General features: G+C 43.6%; 1 protein-coding gene across 2 annotated transcripts; it reads right to left on the bottom strand.

Annotated features, from left to right (window-relative positions):
• Nucleotides 1-631: 631 nt before the first annotated feature.
• Nucleotides 632-22,305, bottom strand: Taf1a (TATA-box binding protein associated factor, RNA polymerase I subunit A). Of its 2 annotated transcripts, none has more exons than XM_075989387.1 (12): nt 21,902-22,305; nt 20,524-20,703; nt 19,739-19,908; nt 17,782-17,895; nt 15,848-16,046; nt 14,652-14,782; nt 13,196-13,354; nt 7,016-7,082; nt 6,280-6,403; nt 4,144-4,298; nt 961-2,008; nt 632-841 (listed from the first exon to the last, which is right to left on the bottom strand). In XM_075989387.1, the coding sequence occupies exons 2-11, from the start codon at nt 20,645-20,647 to the stop codon at nt 1,890-1,892; spliced, it is 1,362 nt and encodes a 453-aa protein (XP_075845502.1). In that variant the 5' UTR covers nt 20,648-20,703; nt 21,902-22,305; the 3' UTR covers nt 632-841; nt 961-1,889. The 2 variants fall into 2 exon arrangements, with proteins under 2 accessions (XP_075845502.1, XP_075845503.1); XM_075989388.1 differs by having other exon boundaries at nt 22,172-22,305.
• Between the last annotated feature and the right edge of the window lie 1,629 nt (nt 22,306-23,934).

Here is a 23,934-nt window from a genome sequence, read left to right as displayed (position 1 = left end):
GAACACTGAACTTCCTGGAATCCAAATACTAGCCACTTCAACAATAACTGCACAGGAGCCAAGGCCGTTCTGAAGCATTTATCAGTAGCACAATACACTACAGAGCCCAGCCTGTGTTCCTGGAACATGTCTTTAGTCTCTGGTCAAGTTGTCCCACTGGGCCTACTTTGTATCTGGGGCATTATTTTACTGGTAGAACTAGCTTCTACTGTTATATTCTCATTCCCAAGAGAAAAGGGAGAGGAATACCTGAGTTCCAAGCACATCCTAGATCACCGTGCCCCTCAGCCTCTTCTACCATTCTGACCCACGTCAGTCCTCCGGAGTCCAAGTCCCCCCCCCCCCCCCCCCCGAGAGATACTTAGGCCACCTGCTCACCTCCTCAACAGACCTCGTCTCTAGTACCATCTTCATGGGGGTAAACTGAACATGGGCCAGTTCGAATCTATTTATTACAGACACCACAGGCAGGCCAGCTACAAATGTAACTATTCTAGAGTTATGTTCTTCCACTAAACAACACTTGTTTTCTGTTGAAAAACAAAAACATTCCTTTTTCAGTTTTCTGGCTAAAATAAAGTGTAAGAATCATCCCGCTGAAGCACAATTAATAAAAACTCAGAGACAGATATGGGGTTTTAACCTGAAGATCCAAAAAGCAAAGCAGCCAAGCCACTGGCTCTTATCTTGACCTTAGTCCGAAAATGGCGATCCTGTCTCCAGGAATCTCAGAATGAGACTGTTTGAGAACTGTCTTCTCCCATCTTATATTCCTCTCTAGGGCTGGGATTAAAGGTGTGCACCACTGCTATCCCATTATTATGACAAACTAGTGTGGCTACTGGGATTAAAGGTGTGTCACCACTGCTATCCCATTATTATGACAAACTAGTGTGGCTACTGGGATTAAAGGTGTGTCACCACTGCTATCCCATTATTATGACAAACTAGTGTGGCTACTGGGATTAAAGGTGTGTGTCACCACGGCCTGGTCGATGAGGCTCATCAGTGGGGCTGTTTTACTGTCAGATTTTCAGGCAAGCTTTATTTATTAAAATACAAGTAAAATATACATGTAATGTTACAAAAAAGAAAAATACAAGTATATACATTTACAAACAGTAAAGGCAGTGAAATTAACTATAACTGAGAATAAAATGAAATATAAAAAACATAGAAATAGGGGGCTGGAGAGATGGCTCAGCTCTTCCAGAGGACCTGGGTTCAATTCCCAGTACCTATGTGGCAGTTCATAACTGTATGTAACTCCAGTTCCGGGGAATCTGACACCCTCACACAGAAAAGTATGCAGACAAAACAGCAATGCATGTAAAATAAAAATAAATTATTTAAAAAAATAATTAAATAAAGGGCCAGGGAAATAGTCCACTAAGACACGAGTTGAACACAGCACCCACATGGGAGCTATGCACAGGGCTGACAAGATCCATTCAGTGGACAGGGTCACCTGTCACTCTCACTGCCACAGTCGGTCCCCGAGACCTACATGGAGGAAGGAGGAAAACACCCCTGCAAGTCATTCTCTACCACACTCATGCCCGGTCATCTGCACACGCTTACACACATAAACACACACACACACACACACGAATGAATACATTACAATTACAATCCCAGAGCTAAGAAGAATCCCTGGGACACACTGGTCAACCAGCCTAAGAGGTGAGTGCCGGGTCTCAGTGAGAGACCTGTCTAAAGCAAGGCTCCTGAGGAAGGACCTGACACAACTGTCATGTACACATGTGGATGTACACGTGTGTATGCACACGCTTATAATAATTTGAAAAGCCATCTTAAAACATCAACCACTCACATTCGATAACCAATGAGCACCACACTGTGGCAACAGCTGCAAAGCAGCTTTCCGTCTAGGTGCGAACACCTGGATTTACAATACTGTATTTTTTCACAGACTTCTTCATCCGCTTAATTTTCTTCTTCAAGGTTTCATGATCTTGTTTCAAAATATACCGAAAATATCTACAACCTAGAAAATAAAACAAAATAAAAAAGTTTTAATATTTCTCAATTAAGTACACTTCTACATTTTTTACTTTTGCTTCAGCCCCCGAACACTAAGGATATGAAAGTCGACTCATTTGTGTCCCACACACCAATGCAAAAGGAACTACTCGAGCGCTACACTCTCCCTTAAACAAACACTATTTTCTGTTTAAAACAAAAACAACATTCCTTTCTCAGCTTTCTGGCTAAAGTCTGGCTAATAAAATAAGGATTTTATTACATCCTCAGCTGACAGACCTCTCTCTCCTAAGAAAACGCCAGGTTATATCCCATAACTACAGAACCTCTCTGCCATCCCTGAGGAAAGGATGCTAGTGGTGCGGGCTAAAGAGTGTCTGTAGTGTTACTAAAATAATTTGTGCGTTTCTTTTGAGACAGGATCTAGCCATGTTGTCCAGGTTTTCATATAATTCCTGAGTTCAAATGATCCTCCCACAACAGCCTCCTGGTATCTGGAAGGCATGGAAATTTGTATTCATAAATATACTATTTTATAGTAGAAGTTAAATACAGCCAGATTTCTGCTTTCACCTATATAGAAAACTGGAAAGAATTTCACCCTGTTCTAGCACTAAAGAGCTGCATAAACGTGAAGAGAGCTCACGGAGGAAGGCAGCTGGGTTGCTAACTGTGAGGAAGGGCCTCCAAAGAGAAAGGGGCCGGCTTTGCTTTCGCACAGCATGGGATGAAGGCAGCTGTCACACCCATTCTAAGACGAAGCAGAAGCTGACCAAGATGGAACGTGAGGATGTAACGATGGTGGCCAGAACAAGAATCAAACTCAACTCAGTGCTAAACCAACCCAAAGGAGAAAGGTGCCATTCTCAAGCAGAACCAGGCTTCTCACTCCCAGAACACTTGAGAATTCAGAGCCCTCCAAGGGATGTTCACTTGGTATTGACAACCCAGTTAGCAAATAAGGAAAGAGCCATGCTCACAACGTGCATTTCACACAGAAGCCACCAAAGGTTGCTGCTTGGCCTAAATGACAAGAGGACTGGAAACTGCCCCGGGCCTTCAGACCCAGCTCAGACGCAGCTGCCCTGGGCCTGCATTCAGGGTTCAGGACGGAAGCCCTGCAGGCGAGCCCATTTCTGTTCCGTCACAAGTGTTCTTAGAAATGGCATCTTTCAACTCTGTTTTCATGAATCCCCTTTTCTCATAGACCCAACCTTTCCCGCATCTTAGTAATGTTAAGAAACACACAGATTCCACTCCACCAGAGACGCCCTCTCAGCACTGCGCATGGCCGTGAGCCTAAGGAGCTCACTGCATGGGACTACAGGCCACGAAGGCGAACTCCGGAAACTGTAATCACAGGGCTCTGCGGTGCTCACTGCCGCACTCCTTCCTACTTCTAGACATACTTCATGGCAGTTTACTAGAATGTTCCACTGCTCATGTTTCAGTGGTGCAGAGCAGATACACATTTTACTGAACAAAATATCCCATAATAAAAGATCAGTTTCGTCTTTTTAAGAGACTTGCTGTTCACAGGTGGTATTCTTTCTGGGGCGGGGGATGTTCATTCCTTACAGGAGAGTAAATATAACACGATGCTAATGAAGACATCGAGGTCAGTCAAGAGCATTGTACTTTTTGTGATGTCACAAGCAAACCTTACAGTCTAGCCCAATAGTCTAGCCTGCACAGTGTATTTTAAGGCCCAAACTCAAGTCAGGGTGTGGAAGCCAACCACACAGTATATAAGATCCCACATAAGCTCTTATCACGATCCTGCTCAGGGCTCACACTCTTGTTCCAGTCATTTCTCAAGCATCTATAACGCTGAGGCATCATACTGGACAAGATGAGCAACAGGGCTCACTTTCTAGCTTCAGAGCCAGCCGACAGCTACACTGGGCAGTTGTGGCGCACGCCTTTAATCCTAGCACTCTGGAGGCAGAGGCAGGTCGATCTCTGTGAGTTCGAGGCCAGCCTAGTCTACAAGAGCTAGTTCCAGGACAAGCTCCAAAGCTACAGAGAAACCCTGTCTCAAAAACAAAATAATAATAGTAATAATAAAACATTAAAAGTAAATAAATAAATAAGCTACATCCAAACAAACACAAAATCACAGAGAAAAAAAACACAAACCTTTTCCTAAAAGGATTCCTGCTACAAAAGCTTTCTCATAAGCTAAGTCAGCATCTGCCTTCCAGTCACTCTTTGCCCAAAAGAAGCTGAAGTGAAAGGCCGGCCACCAGCTTCTCCTAGATTTCCACTCTTCTTCGACCCACGCCGGATGGCTTCTGGAAGGAAACATGAGAAAAGAAAACAGTGAAGTGGACTGCTGTCATCGGAGCTGACTGTGCGCATCTCTTACAACAACACGTTGACTCAATCCCTTTGATGGTGGAAATGTCTATTTTCTAGTCCAAGAGCGCACAGATCCCCATAAAGCACCTTGCACAGAGCGCACCACACGGCAACAGTTACTATCATAATCACCTAAAAGGAACGGTACAATCTTAGATAAAATTAGGTGTTACCAAAATTACTTTGCCAATTCAGATGCTATCACTACAAAAACATACAAAAATGACCTTGATGATGAACCAAGCAAACTAAGTGTCCACCAGCAACTCGAGTAAACGTGTATTAACTAACACCCGTGGCGGCCCCTGCGGTGGAGCTGCTGGATCCAACATGTGAAGACTATGTCTCTTGGCCTTCAGAAACCCTATGGCCTAGTAGGGATTAAACGATACTTCGGATCTGTGAAGCGACCGATGGTGAGTGTGCCAACAAACTGGACTGGTGCTTAAGAGCCCAGACAGCAGTTAACTCAGGTCCTTTACCACACGAGGCAACAGCAAGAGGGCCCCGGCTTCACCAGAACAAATCTGCTGGTGCCTTCACCTTTGACTTCTTTGCTACCAGAGCTTTTTAAGAAAATAAATAAGTAAATAAATAAAAGTCTTAAGACTTCTCTGTAAAATCCACGTAGTTTCAGCCTTCTGTCTTCAGTATTTTTGGAGGATTGCGGAAACACTGTCGGAACCTGGTCCAAGAATGAAGTGGTGTGAAAGTTCTCAGTGCTTGTGAGAAATTCCAAGAAAACAAGACGAGTCTTATATCAGTTTCTTCAAAAACATGGAATTGTTCCTGGACTGTGTTTCTGTACCCCACCCGGTATAGCAGACGAGAGTGAGTTTACTTCAGCTGTCGCTAGTCACATGCCCCTACGGACAAATGTTTCTCCAAATCTGTCCTGTCCCTGAGCTCAGACTTCTTAACCCTCAGAGTATAAACTGTCTGAGGCTCTGAATAAAATTGGATTTATTCAGAGTCTAACTACGTGAGACTTTCGTCTGCCTCACTTTTGGGCCCCGTGTCCCAGGTTCATGCCACCAACCAGAGTAGCAAGTAAAGTCAGTTCTATGCCCGAAGCGAGTATTCTCAAACATAGGATTTCCTCACCACCCAAAATGGGCATAATGTTCAAGTGAAGCTTAACTCTGGGAGGCCTCTCTTCTCATAAACAGAATACCTGTGAGCAGGGTCGTGCCTTTTCTCTTACCCAGAATGCAGTGCTGACAACATGCAAGGCAGGTGCAGCGTCAGACATGCTAACGTGCTTCCAGATGTGGCATTGATTTTGCTAACATGAAATATATGCATAGAATTTCTGTGTGTTAGGCTTATGAGTTTGTATTTCCTAGCTTCTGATACTCAGAAAAAAAGAGCTAAGATCCTATACAGGAAATGCAAAACCATTAAGTTAGAAACGTTAAAAGCAACACCTAAAATGTGGTGAATATTACTTATAGAGGTAAATTATTTGTGTTTTAATAAGTAAAGTTTACCTGAAGACCAGAGGGCAAAGCAGCCACACTAGTCAGCCATATAGGCCAGGGAGTGGTGGAACACACCTTTAATCCCAGAGACAGAGGCAGTTGATCACTGTGAGTTCAAGGCTACCCTGACTCAGTCTATCCAAAAGAGAAACAGAACTCACGCAAAGATGATCCCAGCACTTGGGATCACAAGCCTTTAACCCCAGCACTAGGGAGGTGGAGACAGGAGCGATATGGCTGGGCAGAGAGAGGAATATAAAGGAGAAGAGACAGAAACTCAGTGGAGTGTGGAGTCTAAGGATTTGGTCTGAAGACTTGGTAGAGGTAAAAGGTCTCTCTAGTGGTTGGCTGCTTTGCTTTTCTGATCTTCAGCTTGAACCCAGTATCTGGGTTTATATTATTTGTGCTACAATTACTTATGTTGAAGACTTACTCCATTAATGTCTGCTTCAGATACGTTGCCAAGTATTTCCAGGCAGTTATGTTCTTAGTGCATCCAGCAAAATCAAGGAATTCAAATAATACACCCAAGCCCAGCTTCCGGTGTTCTTCTGTCTCTGCAACAGTAACAAGAGCCCAAGCTTACAGAAGGTACTAGAGAAGTGCTCGGAGCCAAGAAGCTACAGCATGTTATTCATTATGAACTGCAAGCCTTCTGGCTGGTTAGGTGTTTAAAACAATTCATCATGCTCACTGTGCAGTGATGAGATGAAGGTTAAGGACGTAGGACATAAGATGTGAGCCTCTTCTCAGGTTACACCCCTCTAAATACCTCCTACCCTATTTGGCATGTTTAGTATCTACAGGTTGGGACCTACAGACTTTGTAACAATTGGCTTAAACAAGCTGACTTCCTTCTAAGACAGATGTTCTTTACTGTACTGCACTGCAGCACTCAAGGGGTTAACAAGAGGTCCTCCTACTTCCCAAGTCTCTCCACTGGGCCCGGACACCAAGCATTTTAAGCTGTGAGCTGGGGATGTGAACTCTCCACTGCAGAGACAGGTTCTACAGTCATAAAGCAAAGCAACCACCAGCATCCCAGGAGGCACAGAGAGCCAGCGATTGCAGCTTGTGAAAACAGGTGAGGAGCGGAAGTGGCCCCTGGATCACAGACGCTGGCCCTCATCTAATCTATACACACAAATAAAGATAAAACACAGTTTTACCTGATTTCCTAAGCATTGTGTGGAATTCTAACATCAGTGGATGGGATGGCACAATCCCATGTAAAATCTGAAAGAGAAAATAGTCTTGTAATTTACACAGTATACAGACATTTCTCAAATTCTAGCTTTCTTTCGTGTAAAATTCTTACTGGCTAATATGCTCTCAGCAAATGAACTAAGGACTTTTTTTTTTAATCCAGTTTCAATCTGAACATAAGAAGGTATTCTCTGGACGGAGTGCTCACTTGGCAAGCATGAGGATTTGAATTCAAATCCCCAGCACCACAGACAAGGCCAGGGGTAGTAGCAAACACCTGTAATCCCAGCACTGGGGAGAAACAGTAGGATCCTGGGAGTTCACCATCCTGGCAACCTAGCCTGTGGGTAATCTTTAGGCTGAGTGAGAAACCCTTGTATCTAAAAAGGTGGAGGGGCTAGAGATGGCTCTGTGGATAAGAGCACATGGCAGCTCACAGCCATCTCTAACTCCAGTCACAGGAGGATCCAACACTCTTTTCTGACCTCCTGAAGCACCGCATGCATGGGATACACAGACATGCCAAACAAACACGCAATACACACCTGGTCTGGGGACACTGCTTAGTCTGAGAATTGTTTGTCTAGTAAGCACGGGACCTTATTCTGATCCCTAGAACCCTGGCACATCTGGAGTCTCAGCATTGGAGAAGCAGAAACGAGTGGGTCCCTGGGGCTTGCTGACCAGCCAACCTAGACTACTAAATGGGCTTTAGGGAGAAAACCTTCTTTATGAGACAAGATTAGCCAGGTGTGGTGGAGAATGCCTTCAATTCTAGCACTCAGGAAGTAGAGGACGGTGAATCTCTGTTAGTTTAAGGCCAGCCTGGTCTACACAGGGAGCTCCAGGCCATCCAGGGTTACACAAAGGCAACAACAACAGCAACAACCTAACATTTAAGGAAACAAACAAAACAGCGTAGCTAGCTCTTGAGAAAGGACGCCCGAGGTTGACCTCCGGCATGTGTTCTCTCTCTCCCTCTCTCTAATTCATCTGTGGTCTCCCTCCCGCACCCTCTCAAAATTCCTGCTAACAAAATGGCAAGGTTCACAGGAAGAAACAGACTGAGTAGACAGGCTTTTATTTCTATCTTATACATATCGATTCTGCTTGCCATACTAAAAACTTAAACGATGTTGCTTTTGAAAAGAATAGAAGAAATTACAAAGCCAGGCATGGTGGCCGAGGGCTTGTAATCGCAGAATTCAGAAGGTAGAGGCAGGAGATCAGGAACTCAAATCCAGACAGGCTGCAGAACAAGTCTGAAGCCAGTCTCTAACTACATGGCACTCAAGTCTCAAGAAAACAAAATCAAAGAACTCACATAGAAAATACCATATTGGTCAGAAAATATCACAGAAGATTTACATAAAACAAAAACTCAAAAGGGCAGAGAGAGTAATTTTAAAGAATAAACTCAAACAAACCACGCTAAAAAGCATGTGATTGTTCTAAACAGTTTTTTAAGAAAAAGTAAGGAGAAACAAAGACTTTATTTCTTAAGAATACAAAGAACTATTTTATGACTGTGGAACAGGATCTGAAGTAACATTATCTCACATTCAAAGCATATATTAAAAATGAATTTGAGCAAAGGTGCTTGCTGCCAAGCCTGGCAACCCAAGTGTAGATCAGAGGGGAGACAAGATGTCGTCTGACTTCCACATGTACACAGACAAAATAAATAAGTGGATTCATGCCTGCCCTTTTTGGAAGAGAAAGGAGTGGATTTGGAGGAAGAGTGGATGTGGGTGGGGAGGGACTGGGAGGAGAGGAGGGAGGGGAAACTGCATTTGGGATGTAATCCATTCTGTTTCCTGGGATACTTTGGCTTTGTTTCCAACAAAACAACAAATTTTGTCAGTTTCTCTTAGTTTTATAAGAGGTCAATGAAGCAATGTCAGAAATAAATATTGACACAGCAATAACAGAAGTTATTAAAATTTGGTTCCTACAGTAACAGTTTTCCATTATTTATCTATGAATGTCTCAACTCTCTCAAATTTTTTTTATTGAAATATATATACTGCTATGGCAAACAAGTACTATGTGCCGTCAACATGTTTTCGTGAAGCTGAACACACTCACGTAACCACCACATGAGTTGGGAAGCTCTCAAGTTCTGCCTGTTTTGGGCCATTCCTCCTTCTCTTCCTGGACTCCAACCACACACACTGGGCTTCCCACCAAGCCCTGACATAGACTTTCTACACTTTTTATCCCCTCATGTGGGCTTTCACCTGCAAGTACATGGCACTGATCCTCATTTTGCTATGACAACCCTTGGACTGCATTCTTAGCTCCCAAAACTTGGGTTTCACAGAAAGAAAAATAGCATTTCTCTATATATTTTTTTTAAACCTAAATCAGTGTTCAAGCCTGTACAGGTGGTGACCCTCTGCATCCCAGCATTTGGGAGGCTGAGGCAGAAGGGCTGGAGCTCAGGAGTTAAAGATGTGTTTACTATGCTGGGGGACCTAGGTTTAGGGTAGGAGGGAGGGAACGCCTACAGTCAACACACACCCCTACCTAATTGTTTTTAAAAAGGCAAAAGACTTGAATAGACATTACTCCACAGATGGTAATAAATGGCCAATGGGCACATGAAAAAATGTTCTACTGTGACTAGACATTTGGAAAACACAATCTAAACTACAGTGAGACATTATTTCACATCTACTAGCATAACCTATTATCTGAAAGACGGGGTGGGATAAAGAGTTGGCTAGCATGCAGAAGGCCTGGACTCTTATGTTCCTCGCAGAAACACAAACAGGACACAGCTGCTCTGGAAAGCCATTTGATGATCCCTCGAAATGTTAAACAACGTCATCCAGCAATGTCACCCCTAGGTATACATCTAAACAACAAAAAGCAGGGACTCAAACACCCCACATCAATCTTCACAGCAGCATTACTGACTAGAGTCAGATACGACACAACTCAGGCATCCATCAGCAGATGACTGGGCAAGCCAACTGTTCGGTAGCACAACGAAACAATCTTACAAAGAATGGCAGTTCTGACACTCCATTGGAGGGACCATGGAATCTGAACTACACAAAAGACAAATGCTGCATGATTCTGCTTATAGGAGGCATCTTGAACAGGCAAATTCATTAAGATGGGAGAAGACAGACATTCAGGGTTTGGGAGAGGCAATAACAGCAACTTACTGTTTAATGTGTGCAGAAACTTTATAATAATAAAAACATTCAGAAATTGTAGTGATGACAGAAAGAAACCGCTATGTTTGTGCCAACTATAAAACTTAAGGTGCTAAGTTTTGATATGAATATTTTATCATGCTAAAATTTTTTTACAAATACTATATAACAACCCCAAAAAATAATACATCAAAAAGTAGAATATTTCAGAAAAAAGTAAAAACCTAAGGATATGCCATGTTCTATTTAGAAACCTCAATCTCATTAAAATGTCAATTTTTAAGGCTGGAAAAATGGCTCAGTTAAGAGCTTGCTGCTCTTTCAGAAAACCAGAGTTCGGTTCCCAGCTACCATGTCAGATGACTCAAGAGTGCCTGTAACTCCAGCACCATAAGATGCAGTGCCCTCTTCTGGCCACCTCGGGAATCTGCACTCATGCGCACAGCCCCACACATGCATACATAATTAATTTAAAAAAATGGAAAAGGTGCCAGTTCTTTCAAAATTGGTCTACAGACTCAAAATCCAAGACTTTTGTTTCTATAGCAACATACTGATTTTTAAATGTATATAAAGTAAAAGAACCCAGAAAAGACAGAAAATTTTTGAAAATGGACAAATTTAAATAATTTTCATCTGATTCCAAGGCTTCTTCAGTTACACTAACCATGCTATTGGTACATGATGGAAATATATACCATCAGGGCCAACTGATCTCAAACAAAGCTCCCAATGGAGAAAAGACCAGTCTTCAGTTAGTGCTAGACCAGCCAAGTAGGGGAAAAGATAACCCTGACTCTCATACCTCACAGCACGCAAACAATAACCCATCATAAACTTTCAGCATAAAATCATTCAGCACATCTAGAAAAATGAAACATAAAAGAGAATCTTCATCAGTTTGGAAAGCCAAAAATTTCTAAAAGAAAATACATTAAGCCATAAAAGAAAAACTGTGAAATTTGGATGCTGTTGGGATTTGTTTCAAGGACACTGCTAAGAAATATAACATGTAATATGATGTCTACTATAACTGTATGATAGATGTGATCCAGAGAGGCCTGAACAGGAACGTAACATGCAATATTATGCATATTAGAACTGTATTCGACACATGCAATCCAGAGAGGCCTAAATAGAAACATATTGTGGTGATTTGAAAGAAAATGCTTCCCAGGGAGAATGGCACTATTAGGAGGTGTGGCCTTGTTGGAGGAAGTCTGTCTCTGTGGGGGCGGGCTTTGAGCTCTCTTTTGCTCAAGCAACTTTCAGTCGACTTCCTGCCCCCTGTAAGATGTAGAACTCTCAGATACTTCAGCACATCTGCCTGCATGCCGCATGCTCCCCTTCATGATAAGAGACTTAACCTCTGAAACTTTAAGCAAGCCACCCCAATTGAAAGAGCTGCCGTGGTCATGGTGTCCCAAACTAAGACACATACCATGCTCACAGTGTTACAGTGGATACTCAGAATACTGAAGGAAGAACTTAGTTCAATCCCCAGCACCAAGAAGACTTCTTAAAAAGAAAACACAGACAAGCAAAGAACCACAGAGAAACAATCTAACAAATCCATATCTAACAAGGGAATTGTATCTAAACCACATAAAAGCTCCCCAGTTGGTATAAAAACATCCCCTAAGAAACAGGCAAAATAGCTAATAAACACAAGGAAATAGCAGACCCCCAAAAGATGCTCAGCATCCCTCATCAGGGAACAGCATATCAAAGTCACAATGAAACCCGAATGCAGTCACTGCAGTAGCCTTGATGGAGTCTTTAGGATGGAGGCAGGTGAGATAAGACTGAACTTCTACTCACACATGGTAGTAATGCCAATAGCATAGTTCCTTAAGAAGCACAGACTCTCCTCACTTAGCAATCGCATTGTTAGGTAGCTAGCTACCCAAGGAAACGCACAGACACACGTATGTCTTGGCAGCATTATTCTTGACAGCTAAAGAATGATAATAAGGACTGGTTCTGCAGATCAGTGAGAGAGAACTTGCCCAGGAGATGTAACGCCCTGGGCTCACTCCCAGCACTACCAACCGTGTGTGTGTTCACATGTGTCTCCAATGACTAAAGCACAGTCAATAGAGGCCCTGCCCCACAAGCATGAGTCTGTGAGCTCAGATCCCTAGAACTCACACGTAAAGACAGTGCACGCCTATAAACGTGGTAGGGCGGATCCCTGAAGCTTAGTGGCCAGTCAAGTTAGCCAATGAGGAGTGCTCGGTTCAGTGAGGACCCCGCTCAAAAGATGCTTACTGCTCTGCCTGCTGGCTAATATCAACTGTAAAAAGAAAGTGGAGAGCAACAGGCTGACAAGACACCGACTCTGACCTCCACACCCATGACACACATGTGCACACGATACATCGGACACACCACAGCATGGAGAAAACTAAAATATGCTACACCAGAGAAGCCAGACAAAAAGTAAGGTAAAAGCTATAGGATTGCATTTATAAAAAAATTTCAAGAGGTTTAAAATAAATCAACAACGGTTGCCTGGCACGGGGGCATGTGAGCGGCTGGCTGTTTGGGGGGTTAGACAAGGATCCTGAGTCCCGCAGAAGTACTCTTGAACGTCACTTTCAGGGCAGCTCTGTGAATGCAAACACTCATCAGAGCACAACCATGCATGAGAATGACCGCCCTTAAAGTATGTCAATGAAATGTCAATACGGTTGTTTCCAAAAATATCACTGGAGCATTTGCAAGCAGAGTGCTGAGCCTTTCTCCTCAGGAGCTAGAGTTTCTTCCTAAAGCACACATAGGGAGCAGCGTTCTCTACTGACCACAGAACACTATTCATACATTACTGTTTACACTTTGTTGTAAACCCAGGGCCTTGCATATGCTAGTCCAGTGCTCTACCACTGAGCTACATCCCCAGCCTGGTGTCATTTCCTATGGCTGTCACAATATAAGGAATGGCTTTCTATTCAAACACCGGGAAAATGTCTATACCTTAAGAACACTTATCAGTTTCGCTCTTGGTGCCTTCTCTCTCTTCAGAAATTCATATAAGTAGATGTGGGCATTGGGGTTTGAGGGGAACTTTTCATCATACGCATAATTGGTGAGTATTTCTCGGGCTCCATCTTGATCACCATAGAATTCTAGCATCTGTATAAAATAAAGTAAGTCTTACATTAATTCTGTAAAATAACTCCACAAAAATAAGATACGAAGTTACTGCTAAGAACAACAGCCGCAACAATAAAAAAGAAATCACACGTGACAACAGCGACACTGATTCTGCTTTTCTAGCTCCCTGCAACTGCTACAAACAGGATCAAAGGTCTACATGAGGTCTCATTCTTACCTTAAATTTGTTTCTAGAAAATGTAGACACCCCCCCCCCCCCCAGTGTAGGAACTGTCCTTACAAGAAATCAAGTCCCCAAAGTAGAGACCACTAATGACCAGGTGTAAGCCAGCGATCTCAGCGCCCTAACTTCAGGCTGAAGGAGTCCGTGCTAGCGATTCACAGAGGAACTAGATTATCTTTTGGCAGGAAAACGGTCTCTTTAGTACCAAGCAGCACCCAAGCCCTCGATTCTTCTGCAAGGAGTCTGAGACACTGGGGTAGCTTTATAAGCTTTATAAAAGCCGTTGTGTTCCTTGGCTCCATGCTGTGACTTTGGTTTAGTGTTTTTCCACCTCCCTTCTACAAATCTTTACAATTATCCTGTTTTTACAGTATGTTCAGCAATAAAAATGCAGGCTTGCCAATCACAGTTACATCACTATTTCACATAGGTATCTGGCCATGACAGGTATATCTACTTTTCTCATCAATGCCACCAAAAATTTCACAGAAACAACTAAGAAAAAAAAGGATTAGCCAGCGTGGTGGTGGCACATGCCTTTAATCCCAGCACTCAAAGGCTGAGGTGGGCGGATCTGAGTTTAAAACCAGACTTATCTACACAGAGTTCCAGGACAGCCAGGCCCACACAGAGAAACCCTGTTTTTTTTTTCTTTTTTTTGGGGGGTGGGGGGGTGGGGGTGGGGAGGTCAGAAGGAGGAGGTGGAGGAAAGATTTATCTGGATGTAGAGTTCGGAGGGCAGGAATCCAAGACATGACTGAAGGCGTACTCTATGACAGCATGCAGCAAGGGCTATCACTTGACACTACAGGAACAGGACGGAAGCAGGGTGCTCCTAGTGTCCCTTCCTCCAGCCAGGCCCCACCACATACAGTTCCAATCTCACAAAGCTGGTGACCACCAAGCATTCAAGTACATTAGTCTTTATGGGCATTTCAAATCCAAACCATTAAAAAGTCAGCCAGGGGTAAAACTAAACGAGACTACCTTACGGAGCATATTAGTATTCATATATACCTAGAGCGGGCCTCACACTGGCAACACCCCTCCCTCAGCATCACCACCCTGGCCTACGACAAGTGATTTACTTACCTCCACGTAACTCTTCACAAAAGGGTCCCAAACCCCGGGAGTTTTGAGCAGCGCAGAAATACTTGCAGACGTCTTGCAGCTCTGGCTGAGCATGTGTTGAGTTTTTGCGGTGTAAGCATAATCATCTTCATCTGCTCAAACGTAAGAAATTCGTTCATTCATTCAGAGAAGCCATAGTAACGTAAGAAACTCACTCATTCATTCAGAGAAGCCATAAGCAAAGCTCAAGTCTGGGTGGACACTGGTAAACTCTACCAAGTGCAAAGAGAACTGGTACCTCTTATGGGACGCCCAGCTCCCCAGCAGGGCACTGGCAAACAGTCTAGCCGCCTCTAAACAGCAACTATCCATCATACCCAAGGTCAGCTAAGAGCTGACTATCGACTAGCGCAAGCAATGAAGATCCTCCCTCTAAACAAAATCACTGCACCGTCATCTCTGCAGAGGCAGAAAAAGACACGACAATGTTCAGTAGTTCTTTGTGTTATGAAAACAGTCACCAATCTAGGAACAGGACTCACTCAATCTCGATTTTTTTTAATTTTTTAAAAATGTAATTAAACAGCTAACAGAGTTGCCAAAATCTGAGGAAAGGCAAAGCATCCTCTCTCGTGACTTCTGCTGCAATGCCAGGCTTCCATCAGGGCAATGAAGCAGGAAACGCAATGACGCCTAGACTGACAAGGACAAAACTTATCTCCTTTCAGGTAACACAATCCTGGCACACAGAAAGTCTCAAGAAAACTGCACTAAAAACCTGAGAGCTAGGTGGGTGGAGCCGGCTCAGTGGTAACAGCACTAACTGCTCTTACAGAACCAGGGTTTCATTCCTAGCACCCACTTGTTGCTCGCAACCATTTATAAACCTAGTCCCAGGGGATATGATGCCCTCTCCTGGCCTTTGCAGTCACCAGAAGAAATGTATGTGGTGCAGGCACACATGCAGATAATACACATAAAATTTAATCTTGAAAAACTTTATAAGCATTAACAATTCATTAAGATTGCAGAATATAAAACTGATACACAAAAATAGATTATATGATGGAGCACGGTGGTGCAGCACCTGGTAAATTTCAGACAGTCAAGGCTACATAGAGCAAGGTTTCTTCCATCCATCTGGACTAACTCAGAAGTCTGTGAGCTGTGCTGTGCGGCTATCCGCCACCACAAGAAAGCTGGCTGTGCCGACTCACCCAGCTCTGACAGCTCCATCTTCTTCCTGGACCACGTGTAGTACTGTAAAAGCCCTTTGTAGGCCTGAACAAGGTTGATCAGCACTTCCTGAGAGGATGACTTTTCACCGTACCGCCATGCCTCTGCATCAGTGAGGTTTCTGTTTGCATCCTCCAGCATTCCATGATGTAAAAGATACAACGCATGTTGTAAGGAGATCTGCACCAGTAAGAAAGACTCAGTCGCTGAAGTCAGAACTCTTAGTTAAAATCTCAGGAGATTTAACACAAGCTGGCCTAGTCCTACGAAAACTATGCAGTAGGACCCCACATAAAAGGGAAAACTCAACTGGGTGGTGGTGGCGCATGCCTTTAATTCTAGCATTTGGGAGACATAGGCAGGTGGATCTCTGCGAGTTTGAGGACAGCCTGGTCTACACAGAGAAACCCTGCCTCAGAAAAAAGAAAAGAAAAGAAAAGAAAAGAAAGGAAAGGAAAAAGGTGAAAGCTCAGACAGTGGTACAGTCCATACTCTGTCATTTACATTTAGACAGACATGAGAAACAACTAACATTACGTAACTGAGAGTAACAGAATACAGCGCAACACAGTGAGGAAACTGGGCAACGAAGCCTGAACTGTCAGTCACTCGACGCTTCCTTCACCTGTCTTCAGTAACCCTTCAAAAGAGGCTGTTCAAGATTAAATGACATAATCTTATGTCTGCTTGACCTACAGTAGACAACATCCTAACAACTTCATACATGTCAAATACGCTCACAGAAAACATCCTGCCAACGAGTGCTCAAGAATGGATTTAGTTTATGAAGGAAACGGTATCCCAGAAACAAAAGCAAAAACAGCCATAGAGCTGGGGGTGGTGGCACTCATCAATAATCCGAGCACCAGGCAGGCAGGCTGAGGTAGGACTGTGAGCTGGAGACCAGCCTGGGCTACACAGCAAGGCACTGTCTCAAAAAAAAAAAAAGGAAAAGAAAAGAAAAACACAAGCCAACAAACAAAGGGGCTAGGAAGGTGATTCAGTGGATAAACTCTGCTGAGAATGCATGAGGACCAGAGTCTGGATCCCCAGAACCCACAGGTCAAGCTGGGAGGACACAGCGGCCTGCCTATCACCCCAGTGCACAAGAGGTAGATATGGGATCCCACAGCAAACTTGCTAGATAGATTAGCTGGGCAGAACCAGGGAGCTCTGGGTCAGCAAGAAACCCTGCTTCAATAGGTTAAGGTGGAGGAAATTCAAAAAGGCTCCTAGTGTCAACATCAGACCTCCAGACTTACACACACACACACACACACACACACACACACACACACACACGCGCACACACAATCAGAAAATTGAGCAAGTAAAAACAAAACCGAGAGAGCCAGGAGTGCACATTTATGCTCTGCAAGCCGTGTGGTTTCTGTCACATTTACTCAACTTGTGGCCGAGTCCTAATACAACTTTATAGTTTTGAAAAATTAACAAATTATTTAGAAAATTACTAAAGAATGATGCTTTTAGTTAGGGGCTATAATACTGTGGTGTGGTCTCAGTCCCTCTTGCAAAAACACTATTATTAAAGACAGGGCTTCGGAGAAAAGGTATCCACACAGCAGGAAAGTTGCAGCATTTGAACATGTTCAAGTTCCTACTTTTGTTCAGTTTGCCTTTTTCTCAAAATGCCAGCTCAGCTCAAGTTCAGCAAACAGCTGAGAACTGGCTGTGTCCACAGTGAGGTCCAGTTTTATCTCTGAAGGCCTGAGCTTGACGGCCAGAGACAGACAACAGGGCTCCAATCAGATCACACAGAAGGTGGAAGGAGTGCTCTCCCAGCTCCTTTACCCACAGGGCTCATCTATTTTCCATGATTTTCTCACTCAACACTGATACAGGCATTAAAACAAACCCACACTGAAAATACAAATTTACAAGTCTACATTCTCACCTTTAAATAGTTCAAGACGCCAATATTTTTCATCCGGTCAGCAAAGTTATTAAAAGTCTCCACATTGCTTTTAGGATGATAAAATAGAATTTCACTTCCAAGCTTCCAAATGATCTATCAAAGCAGAAATTAAGAGTAAAATAATAAATCCTTAACTCATCCAGTTTCTTCCTATAAAATTTTGGATTTTTTTTCCTGATTACAATATGTAAAAGTAACTTTCCCTCTCCATGGAACCACCACTGCTGGACTTTGCTACACCCCACCTGGTAAAGCAGCACTCTTCCTAGGTGATAATGACTACATCTCAAAATGCTGGTGTGCTGCTGGCATGTCTGCTGCTGTCATCAAACACACGACCACATCAACTGAAGGAAGGGTGTACTCAGGCTCACGTTCCATAGGGTCAGTCTATGCCGGCAGTACTAAGGCATGGCGGCAGGAGCAAGCTCATATCTTGAACAGCAAGCCTGAAGCAGAGAGCAAACTAGAAACAGTGTGGTCTTAAATTCTGAAAGCCACCTCTGGTGACAGACTTACTTCTTCCAGCAAGACTGTACCTACTAACCCCACCCCCAAACAGCGCCACCAGCAGGAACCAGTATTCAAGTGCCAGAGCCTATGGGGGCATTCTCATGCAAACCATTACACCTGGTAAGAATAACAGTGCCATTATTAACTTAGTACTCTTTAAAAGGCACCCCCTGAAATCTCACCTCCAACCCTCCAAGTGCAGACAGTAGGCATGTCCGCACCCCCTGAACCTTCATCCACACAGAGTATATGTGCTACGCACTAAGGATATCAATCTAAGAACATCTGTCAGAAAAGACAAATTTTAATGAAATATATGTTCTCAGGCCATATTTTGGTGACAGAATTTGAGCTCTGTTTTTCTCAGGGAGCAAATACCTATTCCCTTTCAACCTAGATTAATAAAATCAGGTGTCTTAAAAACAAGAAAAAGTTGCCTCTGCCTCCCCCTGCTGGGGTTACAGGTGTGCACCTCCACACCTGGCTTTTTATACAGCAGGACATCAGGAGTGCTGGGCATGAGCGTGAAGGCCTAGAGGAGGCAAGAGCTGAAGAAAGACCTGCTCCATTAAAGGTTAAGGGTGATGAGGCTAGAGAAGAAAACCCTAGTTAAAGAGACGGGGCCAGACAGGCAGACCAGGAAGAGGGTGACTTCCTAAGAAGTCCACAGCAATTAGAGGACCATGGCTGGTGCGCCAGAAAATGGAAAACCATCAGTGCTCTCAACCAGGGTTTGGAGAAGCCCCGTCTACATTGTTAGTCAGTAGGGAAATGCAAATCATAGCACGAGCAAATTCTAACTCACAACTCAAAGTACAAAAAAAAAAGACAGGCGAAAAATGTAGAGCTCAATAAAAATCAATTAAAAAAAAAAAAAACAGGCATGGTCACTTGTACCTACCAGCCTCAAGAGGTTTAAACAACGGACTGCTGTAAACCTGAGTCTGAGCCAGCATGGTATCCAGATCAAGACTTTCTCAATAAGTAATTAAGTGGATGAATGAAGGAATGACCAATAAGGATGTGAAAAAATTAAAACATTAAATATTGCTGGTAGAAATATAAAGTGGAAAAGTCACTTTGGTTTGGAGTTTGGTAAAACCTTAAGAGATTAAGAATAGTATTATCATATAATCTACAATTCCACTCTTCAGTATACACCAAAGAGAAATTACAGCAAGCACCATGCAAAAGCACATACATGAATGCTGAGAGAAAACACTGATGGGCGGATGCATGCAGTGTGGCATTCCATGCAGCGGGACACTGACAAAGGAAAGACGCAATCAGGCATGGTGGGGGCACGCCTGTCACGCCAGCACCCAGGAAGCGGGGCAGGTGAGACGAGGGTCTACTGTGGGGAGAGCTAGAAGCGCAACTCCCAGCAGCCACTGTGCCACCTGCAGACTCCCACTCTGTCTACCTCAGGGGCGGCCTGTCTCTTGAAGGTGTCCGAGTCTTCCAGGGTCTGTAAGTAGCTGTGCATATAGTCTGCAGCTTGCTGCCACTGGTGCTTCAGCAGGGCTTCTTGGATGAAGCTCAAACAAGCACTTGTTGTCTGAGTAAAATCCCTCTTCTTCTTCCCTCCGGTCACTGTAACAAAGACAGCCGACTCCAGCTCAGCTATTCAAAACTCAGTCAACACAAGCTTTAACAAGGGCAACAAGGAATTCTATAAGGAATTAAATCAACAGAAATTTCCTTAACATTCCTGTGTATGTGTTCCTCAATGAGAGACCAATATTCTGCCAATGCCAAAGATATAAGTGCTAGGTAAAGAGAACTAAAAATCTAAAAATAAATATATATCTATCATAATATAGACTATGTATTAGCTTAAATGCAAAAAAAATTTAAAAAACTGATTTCTTATCATTTCCTTTTTGTCTATAGCTGTAAGCAAGAAAAGGAAAACATTCCATCTAATCTTAGCAAGATAATCAAGCATCATGGTTCACATCTGTAATCCCAGCACTTGGAGGCTAAGGCAAGGGAACAACCATGAGTTCAAAACCAGCCTGAGCTACATTAAGTGTATTCCAGGTCAGTTGGGGATAAACAGCAAGACCCTGTCTTAACAATAACAACAAATAAAATAAGAGGGGAGGGAGGAAGAACGAACTAGCTCGGTTATTCATTTTGTATCTGGGTGCAATCTCAGCACTTCCTAGAATGAAAAGTGAAAGGCTTCGATGTTGGTCCACTTACCGACAGTTTCTATGCGCTCCTGAAGCCATGGGAAATGCATTCCAGGATTAGATAACACAGAAGCTTCTCTCTTGTCACGCTCTGCCACCGCAAGCCTTGTCAATTCGTCACGGAATTTGCTCATATTTATTCCAAATCGAGAGTATCAGTTAGCATCAGTACATGTTAATCCTCAGGCAACTGAATGGAACAGAAGAATAGCCATCTTTTCTTCTAATAAATATCACCTGCAGCAGAACCCATTGTATCTCACAGTTCTTTTAAAGTAAACTTGAATCTGGTTAAGTCAGCAACAGCCCAAACTAAAGTTCACTTTTCAAAAAGAGAAGACTGGGAACAACAGAGGACCTAGGCTCGGTTCCCAGCACCCATGTAAGAGCTCGTGATCTTCTCGAACCCAGGGCACCCAATGACCTCAACAGGAGTATACATAGTGCATATACATGCAGTCAAACACTATTACACTATAATTTTTTAATCCATAAAGACAAAGGATACTGTTAAACTATATATCAAGCACACACAAAAATTAGACAATCCTTAAGTACAAAGTAAAAACTTAAAGCTACAGAGAGAAATTGAACAATACCTAACAACATAATATAACAAGTACAATAATAGCAGTAGCTGGTATTTACCTGGACTTAACTACATACTTAGCCTAAAATTATCTAATTTAATCACGGAAGCAACCTTCTTTTCTTCCACGTTAGGAATGAAAACGGTAGGACCTAGACAAAGTATACAACTTGACCAAATGAAAACAAGAGTCTAAGAAATGCAGAGCACAGACCGGTCGGCTGGTGTTACAAAAACCACCAGGAGGTGGGCAGGGGCCATGGCAAATAAATGGCTCTACAAACGCAGCCATAGCCATTGCGCTTGAAGAGAACTGTCAAGATGCTAAGACCCCTGTTCTGTCAACCTATCGAGTACTGAAGCTTTACGATTTACAATCCCACCAAATTTCCCTCCTTTCTGCAATCCTACAGCACTACCCGAGTTCCGGACACCTTCAGATTTGTCCAGAATTAATGCAATGGCGTCGCTTTTTGTTTGTTTTCTGCGGTGCTAGAGACGGAACACGGGGTCTTGTGCTTGTTGACAAACGATTTCTATTTTCTTTTTTTTGAGACAGGGTTTCTCCGTAGCTTTGGAGCCTGTCCTAGAACTAGCTCTTGTAGACCAGGCTGGCCTTGTAGACAGAGATCCGCCTGCCTCTGCCTCCCAAATGCTAGGATTAAAGGCGTGTGCCACCAGCACTCGGTACAATTTCTTTATTTATGCTACGTTGTTTATTGCGAGGGGTAGGCCACCGTGCTCGTGTGAAGGTCAATGGATAATTTACAGGGGTCCTCGCACCACGGATCGACCTCACCTGGCTTGACGGTAATCTCTACGACCTGCTGGGCCATCTCCCAAGAGCTGCCTCAAATTCTGTTTCTCTGCCTTCCATCCAGATTAAGCTTTCAAAAATCAAATTCAGCCGTTCGGCGCAAAAGCTTGAAGTAACATCTGAATGTGAAATCAACCGTCGTGGCGGTTGCCACGGTAACCAAAACTTCACAGTCCCAGTAACTCACGTTCCCAGAACCCAAGATTACAGAAAGCCAGCAGGAAATAGCAGGAGGGAGAAGCGGACGCTTACAGGCCTCCTCCAAGTCCACTGCGCGCTAAGGGGGGCACAGACCCCGAGCGCGGCTACGGTGGGGCTCCAGAGTTTGCGGGTGCCCACGCCACCGACTGCCGAGAAAACCCTCTCCGGAAGCCGAGTTAGCGAGCGCTTCCCGTGAGCTTGCGCAGAACCAGCCCTGCCAGCGTTCGGAGAGTGCGCATGAGTAGCCCCGCCCCTCCCCCGTGCGTGGCCGCGGGAGGGGGTGGGGAAGCGGCAGAGAGGCTTCAGAGCCTGACCCGGATGTGGATGTTAGTTTCCGCGTTCCCGATGGTTTGGCCCGGATTTACATCCTGGTCTGTGCCGCCTTGCAAAACCAAGGTTTCCGTCGCGAAGTCGAGTGTTAGGAGGGGGCACGTAGCCGATTCTGATTGCTGCTTTGGGAATTATTTGTATTAAAATTTTTAGGATTCGATTTAAGGGATTTGCTGCCTTCACAGGTTGAGCAAAAATCCATTTTTCCTTATCGACGTGGATTGTTCTAGGGATCGGCCTGGAGTTCGCTTTCAAGAGGAACTCTGACAGCCGTATATTAATTATGGAGGTGGATAGTGGAATTGTTAGGTCGTGTGAAAGGGGGAAGGGCTTAGGGAAGATATCCCGAAGACTGGCCAGAGATGTGTGGAAAATACTGTCCGAAGGACTGATCTGTTAATGGACAGATTATCAGAGATGTGAGCAAGCACTCATGAGTAAAAGCTAAATGGAGGCAACCTAGAGTCATCAGAAGAAAAAAAAACTGTTCTTAGTTATGAATGCGTAAATGATAGTATGGACTCCTAAAGCTCTGAATTTGCTGCTGAGAATAGAATCTGAGTATCATGGAAATTAACGGGTCTATAAAGAGAGTTTGTATATAAGAGGGATTTATTTAATGCTACAGATACTTTATTCTATTTGTTTTCTTCATAACCCATACGCAGTAGCCATAGGCACTGGAGAGAGGTTCTTCAGATTGTTTTGGGGCACTAGTCCTTGCCCTTCAGCCAGTTCTTTTTGTTGTTGCTGTCTTTGTTTTGCTTTATTTAGGTTTTCAAAGACCAAGTCTCTACATAGCCCTAGCTGTTCTGGAACTCACTGCAGTTAAGGCTGACCTAGAACTCAGAGATCCATAGAATTCCTAAGAGTTATGCCTGCCTGTTTCCTAAGCGCTGGGCTTAAATGCATGCACCGCCATACCTGGCCTTTAAACCTGTGCTTTTTAAACTACAGGCAAAGCTAAATAAACTAACTGACGAAGTGGCCAAGGAGGGATGATCATACACACGAAGACAGTGATTATCTTGTCATCTGGAAGCGTGGTTCATCAAAATCAACTGATTTTTCTGTTTGTTCATGTTCATAAAAATGGAAAATATTGACATGACTTTAACCCCAACACTTGAGAGGCAGAGGCAGGTGGATCTCTGAGTTTGAGACCAGCCTAATCTTCAGAGGGAGTTCCAAGACTGTCATGGCTGTTACAGAGAGAAACCCTATCTCAAAAAAATAAGGAGGGGGGTTGGGGATGTTCTGATGTCATCATTTTCAAACATCTCTTAACATTGGGAGCTAGAAATGAGAAATCCATTATCTTTACGTTCCTTACACACCACTTCCCTTTCCCACAGTACAATTCTGGATGAAATTTGTTGAGAAGGAGCATGCACAAAAGCTTTCTGATTTCAGCCTCGAAGAATGTATGTTACAAGGGAGAGGATATTATTCTCATAGTTGCTTTCCACTAACAGAGCAACTTA

Source organism: Microtus pennsylvanicus, chromosome 10 (assembly GCF_037038515.1).
Source record: "Microtus pennsylvanicus isolate mMicPen1 chromosome 10, mMicPen1.hap1, whole genome shotgun sequence".
NCBI lineage: Eukaryota > Metazoa > Chordata > Mammalia > Rodentia > Cricetidae > Microtus > Microtus pennsylvanicus.
This window is presented reverse-complemented; position numbering and strand designations above follow the sequence as displayed.